Source organism: Sander vitreus, unplaced genomic scaffold (assembly GCF_031162955.1).
Source record: "Sander vitreus isolate 19-12246 unplaced genomic scaffold, sanVit1 ctg363_0, whole genome shotgun sequence".
Taxonomy (NCBI): domain Eukaryota; kingdom Metazoa; phylum Chordata; class Actinopteri; order Perciformes; family Percidae; genus Sander; species Sander vitreus.
The window spans coordinates 82,175-96,024 of record NW_027595498.1 but is presented as its reverse complement, the minus strand read 5'-3'; the positions used below and the strand labels follow the sequence as shown (position 1 = coordinate 96,024).

Sequence of the window (13,850 nt, the reverse complement as noted above, 5' to 3'; positions counted from 1 at the left end):
CCATGATGTAGTCTAGAATGACTTTACGGAGAGACTCAGGGAGGAGCTGAGCTGTTACTGAACTATAGAAGAGAGAGGAACTTCTATATTCAACAGAGATCAATACACAAACCATCAACATTACCTTTATTCAACATGCTGTCACTGCAGCATTGTGTGTTTTCTCTGATGTTTCTTTCCATTCTAACAGGTATGTTAGATTATGCAGCATGAAAAAGTTTTATTCCAATAACATCTGCATGTGAATCATTTATTGAGTCAGTTTCTATATGAAATAACAGTTATCTCTTCCTTTAGGTATCAGCTGTGAAGAACTCACTCCAGTAGAGAAAGAAGAGAACAGTTTAGAAGGCAGCTCTGTTACTCTGTCCTACAGATACTCCAAACAAGCAACTGGTGGTGATAATTTTTTCTGGTATCGACAACATCCAGGAAAACCACCAGAGTTCATCATCTCTCATTTAGGAACAGGAGGAACATTGAAAAGTCCAATCGCTGGACTGACAATTAAAGTGAAGGACAAAATCATCCACATGAACATCCCCTCAGCTGAAGTGTCTGACTCTGCTGTGTACTACTGTGCTGTGAGGCCCACAGTGACAGGAAACACCAAAACTCTGTACAAAAACCTTTGGAGCAAAGACAACACAATACTCCACAACATCCACCAGAGGGAGTCACACACTGTTAAACTTTAAGACAATCACACAACAACTCAACCAACATCAGAAACATCCACCAAAGGTCTTCTTTCTCTTCACTGCTGTTTTATCCTTTTAGAGTTTAGAGTTTAGACCCACTGGGCGGGTCGGGCCGACATTTCCCGCCACTATCCTTGGGCCGGGCCGGGCCCTTGATCAACCATTTGTGTTTTTTTAATCTTTACTTTATTAGCATAATTGGGTAGGGAGAAAGTCATGCCTCTCCAGCTTCTCCCGTAGCTCTGGGTATATGTCCTGCACTGACTTGAGTGTGAGGTTAACTGTGCTACATCCTGTCTCCTCCTTCTGTAGCACTGTTGTCCGTGAGCGGAGGGGGCGTGGCGTGAGCGGCCTCAAGCATTCCCTTCTCCTGTTGTCGGCCAGTGAATCAGCAGCAGACCGTGGCGAAGGACAGTATTAATTAGGTGATTGAGACAAGAAAGTCTCCCATTTGGTTCCAGGGCTTTGATTATGTTGCTGCCTTGATCTGTTCCCCTCACTATTCAGCTGAGGGAGCTTATAAGGTTGATGTTTCTTTTTTTTAACGTTTCTTCATTCGGATCCATTCACGATCCAGTCCAATCTGAATAAACAAACAGCGTGTTTTACATGCTTCATTTGAATTTTTGAAGTTCAAACAACTCGCAATTCTAGTTGAGAAAGTCAGTTTTAACGGCCCACGTATTAAAACATTGTCGGGTTTAAATCGGGTTCAGGCTCATAATTACAGTTAATGTGTCGGGCCGTAATCCTCATACCATTTAGAGAAAGGTTATTCTCTGGCCCCGCCCACTGACGTTTAACTCAACCAATGAGATTGTTTCTGTCTCCAGAGCAGAAATGTTTGAGGAACTAAAAGCACAATCAGCTTGATGTTGAGAAGAAGGGCTGCACATCAGAGAGGCTGTTTAGTTTTTCATTCTACTGCAGTGGAAGAACATTGTTCATCTGCTGTCTGTTTGGCTTTAACAACTCCAAAGACATGTTGCTTTACCTGTTTTTACTTTTCTCTCCCTTTATAGGTGAGTGTTAGAACAGAGATCAAAGTCTCATATAACCTGCTGTATTAACCAGATATTTCATAACTAGAGGTTAGTCTGTTTATGTTAATAATAACTGATGTGAATAATACTTATTTTGCAGCCCTGGGTTCCATGAACAGCATAAAGCCAGAAAGTACTGAAGAACATGTTGCAGAGGGCAGAAACATCAACCTGACCTGTACATATGAGGGTGCTATCAACAATATCCAGTGGTACCGACAATACCAGAGATCCAGACCAGAGTTCCTGCTCTACATCACAGAGGGAGGGTTGATTCATCCAACTGGTTCTGATTTCTCAGCTCACATTGACAAGAAAAAGAAACGTGTTGATCTGGAGATCTCCTCAGCTAAGGTGTCTGACTCTGCTGTGTACTACTGTGCTGTGCAGGCCCACAGTGACAGGAAACACCAAAACTCTGTACAAAAACCTTTGGAGCAAAGACAACACAATACTCCACAACATCCACCAGAGGGAGTCACACACTGTTAAACTTCAGGTATATTACAAATTGTTGAGTATTCTTCAACAGATGATAGAGAGGATGGACCAGTGATGTGAAGGTGTTAATAGGTGTGACATTATGTTCATGAACAATACCTCATAACTGATTGTAACAGCAAATCCCCTGACATCTAACAGAGCTCTATTTCAACTCTGGTTAGCATTGCAGAATCAGGCCATGGTGTTGTTCTTATCTTTATAAAAGAAGTTTGTATTTTTCTCTTAAGGCTGATTTAGGCTATGTTTAGACGGAAACAATCTGAAGAGAAAACACAAAAGTGGCGTTGCATTCTTACTTTTTATTCCGCGTTTAGACAAGATTTTTACAGGGGAAATCTGCGTGCATATGGTGACCCAAAAGTCTGTGAAATTCAATGTAGTTTGCACGCCAGACGGCTAGGTGGCACTGCTACACAACACCAGCAAGGCCGCCTACGTAGAACCTTCCTTCTACTTCTCTCCTCCAAACGAAACATGTCAAAGCCAACAATAAAAGCTTGTCTGGACAGACGAGGAGGTGGAGTTGCACGTTTGTCTGATGATGACCAGCACAGTCGACCGTGATAAGCCCCAGCACAGCCCCCACGGGAGCACCACCAATACCCTGAGTCTCCAGCCCTTCAGCTGCTGCTTGAGAGCGAGAGGCAGCGGGCGAAGGAGGCTGAAGCAGACCCTCCTCCACCCCCTGGCCACTGGCACTCGCTCTCTCTCTTTCTCTTCATCCATAAAGTTGTATCCTACTCTGGCTCACATGAATAGCCTACATATGGTCATCAAACTATAACAACCTTATCCACATTGTCGAAATCATTTAAATATTGAGCCATTACATTGAACATCTTTTAGATAACAGGAGCCTATGATTTCTGTAGCCTACTCCGTAACAACAGACTACCTAAATGCCTTTTCCTCGTCTCTCTCCACACCGCTGTCTTCAGACTTTTGCGTTTTGACCCGTTAGACGGGAACACGACGGTGGAGCGTTTTTAAGATTTCCCCTCTGGAGGGTGGTTTCACTTTTTTGCGTTTTTAAGCCCCAAAAACACCGTCGTCATATAAATGAAAGGAACATCCAATAAAATATTTTTTCGTTTTCACCCGTGAGCATCATTGTGTAAACAGGGCATTACTGTGGTGTACCACAGGGTTCAATCCTAGGTTCCCTCAGTCTCTGTTTACCTGTCTTTGGACAATATTATTTCCATTTTCCTGACAATCTGTAATTCAACATTATATTAAAGTCCAGTAATTGTGGCAGCTGTTTTTTTTATCATATAAAGTGTTTCTAAGGCTAAAATTGAGATTACATTTTCCTCACAAAATTCTGTGATTCTGGTCAAATTAAGCTATACTAAGATATATAGTGCATAATGTGATTATCTAGACTACATTATGCACCAATTGTATACTGACTTTTTACTACATTTCAGCATTTATATAGTCTGCTTACTCATGTACATTGTGTTATTACTGATCTACATCACTACCTAGACCGTTATTTGCACTAACTGACGCTTCACCACGTTTCAGCATTCATATAGACTGTCTTTTCATACACATAGCGTTATATCTTCAGTACCTAGTCCACAATTTGCACTTGACTGTCTATTCATGATCATTCGTGTTATTACCATATCACTTTCGCATATCCATCGACTTCCTTAGACCTCACTTTGCACCGGCTTTGTAATGCCTCCTTAACTCTTTACTTCATGCAGCCTTCATGTAACCTATTCTATTCTGTTTTCTTGTACTGTATTGAATGTGAAACTGTATGTTGTCCTGCACGCTTATGCTTCTCTTGGCCAGGTCGCCGTTGCAAATGAGAAGTTGTTCTCAACGGCCTACCTGGTTAAATAAAGGTTAAATAAAAACAATAAAAAAAATATGTAGTGATGACATTATGTTGTTTCAACTTCTTCATCCTTCTTGTGTTTGTAAACCCTGAAAAGGTGATCAAAGCATTAAATCATCGCATCTAATGTTATGTAATTCTTATTTTAGAAGGATAAACAACAAAATGGTACAACATATTGCCACCAGTCTGTTAACCCGGAGGAAGCATAACAAAAAGGTGAAGATACAGATCTAAGAGGAGAGAGAGACATTCAGGGAGGAGCTGAGATGTTACTGAACTATAGAAGAGAGAGTAACTTCTACATTCAACAGAGATCAATACACAAACCATCAACATTACCTTTATTCAACATGCTGTCACTGCAGCATTGTGTGTTTTCTCTGATGTTTCTTTCCATCCTCACAGGTATGTTAGATTATACAACATGACAAAGTTTGAGTATCTGAATGTGAATCATTTTTTGAGACTTTTACAACATGAAATAACAGTGATCTCTTCCTTTAGGTGTCAGCTGTGAAGAACTCACTCCAGTAGAGAAAGAAGAGAACAGTTTAGAAGGCAGCTCTGTTACTCTGTCCTACAGATACTCCAAACAAGCTGAATATAATGATTATTTCTTCTGGTATCGACAATATCCAGGAAAACCACCAGATTTTCTCATCGTTCACTCTGGAACGCAAAATGAAAAAAACTCTGGACTGTCTGCTTCAGTGAGTGAGGATAAAACCAAAATGGATCTTCAGATCTGCTCTGCTGCAGTGACAGACTCTGCTCTGTACTACTGTGCTGTGAGGCCCACAGTGACAGCAAACCCACAGTCTCTGTACAAAAACACAAGCTGACACACTGACAAGCTGCTGGAAGACTTTTTTCTACACTGTTGTACTGAACTTTGTACCTCCACTAGAGGGCAACATTATCAAGTAGGAGGTGCACTACTTCTGCTCTGTGTTCAACCATTCAGTCAATAATAAGTGCTGCTGTGAAGAGAACAATTCTCAGACTGAATGTTGAACATCAGCTAGTTTCTCCTGTTGATTTAAACCTTGTTGTAGAGATGGAACATTGGCTGTGGATTATTCTTGCTGCTCTTTTCTTTGGTAAGATACAAAGAACAACATATTTCTTCTCAACACTTTTGTCACTGACAAACAAAACCGATCATTTTTGTTATCTTCTAATACTTTCTTAATACATTTTCATTTGGTTTAATATGTCATCAGACAACAGTCAGTGAAAATATGTTTCTGAATCTATGGCTAGGTAACTCTTTAAACATTCTGAATGTTTTTCTTTAATCAATCATCTTTATTAATTCATCTCTTCCTCTGCATGTTCTCTTCTTCCCCAGAGTGTAAAGGAGAAGACAGAGTGATCCAGCCAACACGAGATGTTATTACTACTGAAGGAGAGACAGTTACTCTTGGCTGTACATTTGAGACCGTGGGAAGTGACCGAACTCCCTACTTTGTTCTGGTACAAACAAGAAGTCAATGATTTCCCAAAGTACATGCTGAAGCGTTACTTAAACACAAAAGAGAATGCTCCAGATTTCCAGAAAGACAGATTTGATGCTACAATCAACAAGACATCAGTTCCTCTGAAGATCCAGAAGCTTCAGCTGTCTGACTCTGCTGTGTACTACTGTGCTCTGAGGCCCACAGTGACAGGAAACACCAAAACTCTGTACAAAAACCTTTGGAGCAAAGACAACACAATACTCTACAACATCCACCAGAGGGAGTCACACACTGTTAAACTACAATATTTTTCATGATGTAATCTAGAAGCTACAGTGGCCGACAGGGGCAAGCGCCCTGCAACTTAAGAAAACACACACAAATAGAAAAAACACAAGCAAATTAAGAAAACATCTTCATTAATTTGACAACACATGCGCAGCATTCAGCAAACATGCTGCAAATACAAGCAACAGCAAACACAACCAAATACATAAACACACTGCAAATATACAGAACACAACCAAATAGATAAACGCACTGCTGTATGAAACGATGCAAAAAGAAAAGCACACAAACCCAGAAAACAAATGCAACAAAAAAACGCAGCATCCAGATTACACAACGGTGTAGTGGAACAGCTGGATTTTAGAGAGAGAGAGAGAGAGAGAGAGAGAGAGAGAGAGAGAGAGCAACTGCATAGACTGTAACTATGAAGTCTATGTTTGAGATATGATTTCTCTGGTTTGGTGGCTGTGTCTCAGGTCAGGTGATACTCAATCAGCAGAGACGTCTGTAAACTCATGGTGCTCAAACATTTAAAACTGTATCAGCGTTTAACGTTGACGTTTGTTTAAGCCATATTACATGACAGGGTTTCATTTCGAGGTCCGAAAGGCGCATTACTGAAGTATAGGCCTCCTCAAGTGGAATATTGTGATTATACAACAAAATAAGTGATCAATCTGTATTCATATTGTTGAGCAATTTGCTCTTGAAATACAAAAAACAGAAAACAGAGAGGATTTCTAGTCCCTCCCTGTTTAGTAAACCAGCCAATTTACCGTGGGATTTATCAATCTGAATAAATCCTGTTCGCACATTTAAACACAAAACTGCTTTGCTAACTCGTGTTGTAAGTAAGACATCTGATGAAAAAGTTATTGTATTCATTAGCATGATTGCCGTACTGTTTAGTTCACACACATCCAACACACCAAAGTACAAAGACATAGCGGACCAGACGCGAGCTTTTATTTTGAAAAGACGAAGCTCGGGGACGGCACCAGTCGGGAGGGCATGAGACGGGAGCATAGACTGTATATTACTATTATGTTATTAATAATAATACTATGAATTTAATAAACAGTCTATGGAGTTCTCCAGGCTGCAGCCATACCTGACTCTAATAAAAGGCAGAGCTCTCTCTCCCCGTGGGCTCTAAAATCCAGCTGTTCCACTAGCTGCTCCCTCTAGACGTCTGGAGAACTTCCGTTGTGTAATCTGGATGCTGAGTTTTTTTGTTGCATTTGTTTTCGGGGTTTGTGTGCTTTTCTTTTTGCATCGTTTCATATTTGCAGCGCGTTTATGTATTTGGTTGTGTTGTGTGTATTTGCAGTGTGTTTGCTGAATGCTGCGCATGTGTTGTCAAATTAATGAAGATGTTTTCTTAATTTGCTTGTGTATTGTCTATTTGTGTGTGTTTTCTTAAGTTGCAGGGCGTTTGCCCCTGTCGGCCACTGTAAGAATCACTTTACAGAGAGACTCAGGGAGGAGCTGAGCTGTTACTGAAATATAGAAGAGAGAGGAACTTCTATATTCAACAGAGATCAATAAACAAACCATCAACATTACCTTCATTCAACATGCTGTCACTGCAGCATTGTGTGTTTTCTCTGCTGTTTCTTTCCATTTTAACAGGTAAGTTAGATTATGAAGCATGAAAAAGTTTTATTCCAATGACATCTGAATGTGAATCATTTGATCATTGACTCTGTTTCTACAACACAGTGATCTCTTCCTTTAGGTGTCAGCTGTGAAGAACTCACTCCAGTCCAGAAAGAAGAGAACAGTTTAGAAGGCAGCTCTGTTACTCTGTCCTACAGATACACCAAGACTATAACTGCTAATGATAATTTCTTCTGGTATCGACAATATCCAGGAAAACCACCAGAGTTCCTCCTGTTCATCTCAGGGCTTGTATTACAAGACGCGGAGAGTCTCTACAATCAGACACAAGGTTCTCTACTAAACTGTCTGGAGAAAAGCATCGTGTGGATCTTCAGATCTCCTCTGCTGCAGTGACAGACTCTGCTCTGTACTACTGTGCTGTGAGGCCCACAGTGACAGCAAACCCACAGTCTCTGTACAAAAACACAAGCTGACACACTGACAAGCTGCTGGAAGACTTTTTATCTACACTGTTGTACCAAACTTTGTACCTCCACTAGAGGGCGACATCATCAAGTAGGAGGTGCACTACTTCTGCTCTGTGTTCAACCATTCAGTCAATAATAAGTGCTGCTGTGAAGAGAACAATTCTCAGACTGAATGTTGAACATCAGCTAGTTTCTCCTGTTGATTTAAACCTTGTTGTAGAGATGGAACATTGGCTGTGGATTATTCTTGCTGCTCTTTTCTTTGGTAAGATGCAAAGTGTGTTTTAATGACCAAAAAAGCAAAAACAGATAATTTCTGTTGGTATCGCGTACATTCTAAATAACATGTCATAGCAGTAAGGGAACATCCAGATTATTTACTCTTTAAACCTACTGTTCTGCTTTAAATCAATCATCTCATTGATTGATTCATCTCTTCCTCTGCATGTTCTCTTCTTCCCCAGAGTGTAAAGGAGAAGACAGAGTGATCCAGCCAACAGGAGATGTCATTACTACTGAAGGAGAGACAGTTACTCTTGACTGTACATTTGAGACAACTGATCCCTATTCTTATTTGTTCTGGTACAAAGAAGACATAAATGGCTGTCCAAAGTTTATGCTGCAAGTTTTCTCTGGAGCAAAAGATGCTGAAGACTTTCAGAAAGAAAGAATTTATGCAACAATCAAGGATAAGTCAGTTCCTCTGAAGATCCAGAAGCTTCAGCTGTCTGACTCTGCTGTGTACTACTGTGCTCTGAGGCCCACAGTGACAGGAAACACCAAAACTCTGTACAAAAACCTTTGGAGCAAAGACAACACAATACTCCACAACATCCACCAGAGGGAGTCACACACTGTTAAACTTCAATAGTAAAAAAAAAAAAAAGCTGGCAGCCCCTCACTGAAGATTTACACACTTCAGCTCCTCCTTTTATTAAACAACACTGCCATCAAGTGGTCATGCTCCCCTCTAAAATTATGTATCTTAAATCTTAAAAAAAAGAAAAAAGTGGTGTCCTTAAAGGTTGGACTTTTCCTTTATTTTTTATTTTTATTTTTTTTATTATTAAAGGCATTAAGATCCATTTCCAAAAGACATTTTTTTATTCCTCTTTTTAGTCAACTTTAGAATGGGTGTATTCACTTATGCAAGCCACTGTAATTGTTAATTGAAAAAACCCAAGGTGAAGGAATAGCATTAGATTGTTCTATTTCTAATTTTTGTCACTCAGACACCTGACCAACTTGTCCACAGTTTTTTCCTCACACCACGACTTCTTGCTAATATTTCTGGTCCATTGGGCGGATTCAATCTTCTATCACACATATTGTAATTATTATCAATACAGATTGTGATATAGTAAATAGTTATACTGAGGGCTGGGTATTGTTTAAAAAATGTCGATACCGGCACCGATACCAATTCGGTGACTTTGATACCGGTTCCTTAACGATACAATTTCATAAAATCCTTTTTAACAAAAAGAAATTACAACATTACATTTTATTTATGTTCCATCTCCGACTACGTGAGCCGTCTCTCTGTCTTACGAGTTTTTCCTGCGTGTCTCTACGATGTGTAACGTCAGACGGCCAATCACAGAAATTAGTTTTAGTCCCAGTGTGTAATGTGTTTAGTTGTTCAATAATGAAAATCGGTGTTGCCCGTTCACAAACGTGTCCTTTTTCATGAATATTTACCTCCACCATCAATTCCAAGTATTCCTTTTGACTTGAAATGTTACATTAGTGTTAGCATGAACTGGGGCAGACGCTCCATATTCATGCTGCATCTAGAAATATGTTAGCTGGTAAGAGACATACAGGACATACTGCTCCACCTGTGTGTGTGTGTGTGTGTGTGTGTGTGTGTGTGTGTGTGTGTGTGTCGGACATACTGCTCCACGTCTGTGTGAGTGAGGGACATACAGGACATACTGTTCCATGTGTGTGTGTGTGTGTGTGTGTGTGTGTGTGTGTGTGTGTGTGTGTGTGTGTGTGTGTGTGTGTGTGTCGGACATACTGCTCCACGTCTGTGTGAGTGAGGGACATACAGGACATACTGTTCCATGTGTGTGTGTGTGTGTGTGTGTGTGTGTCGGACATACTGCTCCACGTCTGTGTGAGTGAGGGACATACTGTTCCATGTGTGTGTGTGTGTGTGTGTGTGTGTGTCGGACATACTGCTCCACGTCTGTGTGTATGTGAGTGACGTACAGGACATACTGTTCCATGTCTGTGTGTGTGTGTGTGTGTGTGTGTGTGTGTGTGTGTGTGTGTGTGACGGACATACTGCTCCACGTCTGTGTGTGTGTGTGTGTGAGTGAGGGACATACTGTTCCATGTCTGTGTCTCTGTGTGTCTGTGTGAGTCATACAGGACATACTGCTCCACCTGTCATGTTTTCTCTGTCACATGATAAACCCACAGCTGCTGCTAACGCTGCTAACGGGTATCGTAGCTTCCCGGCCCCGGCAGGTTTGAAGAAGGAAACATGGAGGACCAACACGTATTCAAAATCAAAAATTTCAGAAACAGGAGTCTTCTTCTTCGCCCAGAAAAAGGATAACGAAAAGAGCAAGACACCGGCGTCATCAGAAAAAAAGAGTGAACATTGGAGCTGCCTTCCAAAGATTGAAAGACCTGATGAAGAAAAAGGGGATCGAAAGAGACGCCGAAAGGCTACGGTAGCTGTAATACGTACTTTGAACTGCATGGTGCGAGAGAGTTGATCGCGATATATACGATCTCACCGCTAGACAGGAGAAATTCCTACACATTGGACCTTTAAAAGGTGCTGTAGGGAGGATTGTGAAGATCCAGGACTTAGCCAAAACATTTGAACATTAACAACTTCTCAGTCCCTCCCCCCTTTCTGCTAAAGCCCAAACGGTCTCCTAAGCCCCTCCCCTCACAAGGGAGAATGAATGCGTGTGCATGAGCAGTGATTGACACGCAGTTAGACACCCCCCCCCCGGCCCTGATTGGTGTAAATGAACAGGGAGCTGTGGATTTTTGCAAATCGCACTACAGGCTGTATAGTGCCAGAGGAGCTTGATTTTTTTTTTAGTTATTTATTTATTTAGTCAAGACAGTGCACATTAATGAACAATCTAACATTTCTGTACAGACTGTAAATGAGCTAGGTTATAGCATAAATGCTAATTTTCACCTGTAGTCCTGAGGCAGGAAGACAACAACATACAAGATAATACAACACAAAAGAATATGACAATATACAATATCAAGCAAGAAAAACATTAGCTACATGCTTTATGTACTTCTACTGGAACATAGGGTCAGTTTCAGCAAATATGACAGAAAGTTAGTTTTATAAGTCTTACCTACTGCAGCTTTAAGTCTTGTAAAAGCATGCTGCATGCCGATTGGCTCACTGACGCTGATAAGATTTAATCCTTATTGAAATATGGTATTGAATGACTAAGGAGGCAATTCGGTCGGTGGGTTACTACTTAAAAATCTATTGAGAAATTGTGAAAGGATGAAAACAACTTAACAGAAACAGTTTTGGGCTATTCTAGTAAATTAAATACCTGCCAAATAAAAATACCTAACAATGCAAAAACATATACAGTAGATTCTTCATAACCACCAATGTGTGAAACATTGCTAACATCAGTACACAGGTCAAAAACAAACATCAAGGACCTTTCTATTTCTATTTATTTCTTAACGAAATAGTAATTAAATATCAGTTCGACATGAAGTGAACGATGACGTAAAATGCACCTTACAGGTACACTCTTCCAGGGTTTCTGCAGGTTTCCACCAGTCAAATTTAAGACTTTTTAAGAACATTATCAATGAAATGTAAGACCTTTATCACAACGACTTAGCCCTAAATTCAGTTTTGTCAAGCCAAGTATCACTTAACTTGCACTTCTCCAAACCTAAAGAATAAAATGTGTTTTATGTCTGTGGTACAATCTGAAAGAGACTCGCAACAATAACACCAAAGCTGATTGGCTACAATATAAGTTGCATGTCTGTCTCATTTACAGCAAATACAGCGAAATTATAGTTGGACGGGCGAAAGAAAGACCTACAACACCACAGAAAAGAAGAGCATTAGAGGAAGGGTTGCATGGATGAAGGAAAGTTAAGACTTGTTTAACATTATTTAAGACCTCAGGGTTCAACAATACGGGTTGGCCGAGTCAAACACCACTTTGGGCAAGTAACTAAAACAATGGTTTTTTTTTCCAAAGTTTGGGATTCAAATCTGTTAAATATTTCATGACAGCTACAGAAAAATGAACTGTTAAATAACTGTTCATAAAATAACATTTAATTAAAAGGTTTTGAATAGTGAACTTTCCAGAATGCTTCACCAGTAAACAACGTTACAGTAAATTGTACTTACCTCACAGTTGTCCTCAATAATGAGGCAGTCCAATGTTAGTCTTAATCTCTCTCCAGACGGAAATGCGTTGAAGTTAACTGAAATGTGAAGGCAAGAAATGTCCAAATCCGTGTTTCTGGGTGTCATCAACACGCAGTGAGTCTTCAACCGACATTTTTTAACCAGAGAATTCAAAGTATAGCTGTACAATTATCATAAATTCCTTATGATTCCCCAATGTACAAGGTAAAAAGTAAATTATTTCTTTATCATTATGGCAAAAAAAACCAGATTTTTCCAGATAAAACTGAGCTGAAACGTATAGGCCGACATGTTCCTGGTCCCGGCATTACATGGTACCTGCTCGACCCGCCTCTACTCTACTCTACTCGCCTTTTTTGGTTTTCCATTATGATAAAAAGTCCCTGGTACCTGCCAACGGGTACTTTTTTTAGTATCACCTCCATTGAGGTTCCAAGCGAGCTGAGGCGATACCCAAAGGTGACGTGAAAACCTGCAGACTCCTGATTGGTCAGAGAGAATCGTCACTAATCACTGCGTCATCTTTGCTAGTGAAAGACGGGGGTGTCCTGAACAAACCCGCCGTTTTTACATTGTTTAGTTTTTTGTTTTTTTTGCTGCCTCCAGCTTCTGTTGAAACTAAATGTGTCTTCTGGAAACAACAACACATCTTCCACATTCTGTGTGTGTGTCACGTTAGGTCTAGGCTAACCCTAACCCGAGCAGGTACCATGTAATGGAAAAACGCCATATTTTAACCTTAAACGTGCCAGCAAACGGCCCGCGGATCTTCCGTTAACAGAACCGTTTTTCCTCTTCCTCCGATCCTTATCTACGGTCTGTGCGGTTCGTCTGCTGTTCTGCTGTGTCATACTTTACGCAGGTTGTGAGTGACTGTTTTAGTGACTGTGATGGCCTAGACCACACAGGTTAAAACAGCCAGCAATGAAAAGGCGCAGCCAAGGGTGAAGGACTTATATACGGCCTGCCAATTGGGCCTGCCAATTGGGCCGTACCATCGGCTACCATGCTGGAGGGGGAATTTAGGTTTAGGTTGGGTTTATTTGTATTAGTTGCAATTATGTCCATTTTGGTTTTCCCCCTGTGTGTAATTTGGGTTTGGCCAAGTCGGTATACATGTCCCCTTTTGTCTCATTCAAGGAGGTCTGTTTGTTGAGTTCATCTTGTTTTGTTGTTGCTATTTTTGGGTTAATTATATTGTGTTGATTGTCTCTTTTTATAGGCCTAGATATTAAGTTCTTGGTTTATATTGTTTTTTGCATTTTTGGGGTAAATAAAAACCCACTTTTCAACAAACTCCTGTTTTCCTCATTGCTTTACTGCTTGGTCTCTGACAGTGACTGATCGTTGGTGAAAATCAGTATGGCGCTGCTCTGCTGGCGACATGGAGGAGGGCTCTTGCTGCTTTTTGTTTGTTCATTTGTCATGGCGTCGGTTATGTCTCCGTTTTATATCTGGTATCGGCGGACTCAGTGTGCAAATTTGCTGGATATCACTTGTG

General features: G+C 40.6%; 1 gene segment (V, D, J or C); it reads left to right on the top strand.

The window, feature by feature from the left end:
- Positions 1 to 31: 31 nt before the first annotated feature.
- On the top strand, positions 32 to 5,161 carry LOC144513877 (T cell receptor alpha variable 3-like). The segment is given in 4 exon segments: positions 32 to 190; positions 298 to 512; position 1,934; positions 4,818 to 5,161. Coding segments are annotated over 4 exon segments (402 nt in total).
- Positions 5,162 to 13,850: the final 8,689 nt, after the last annotated feature.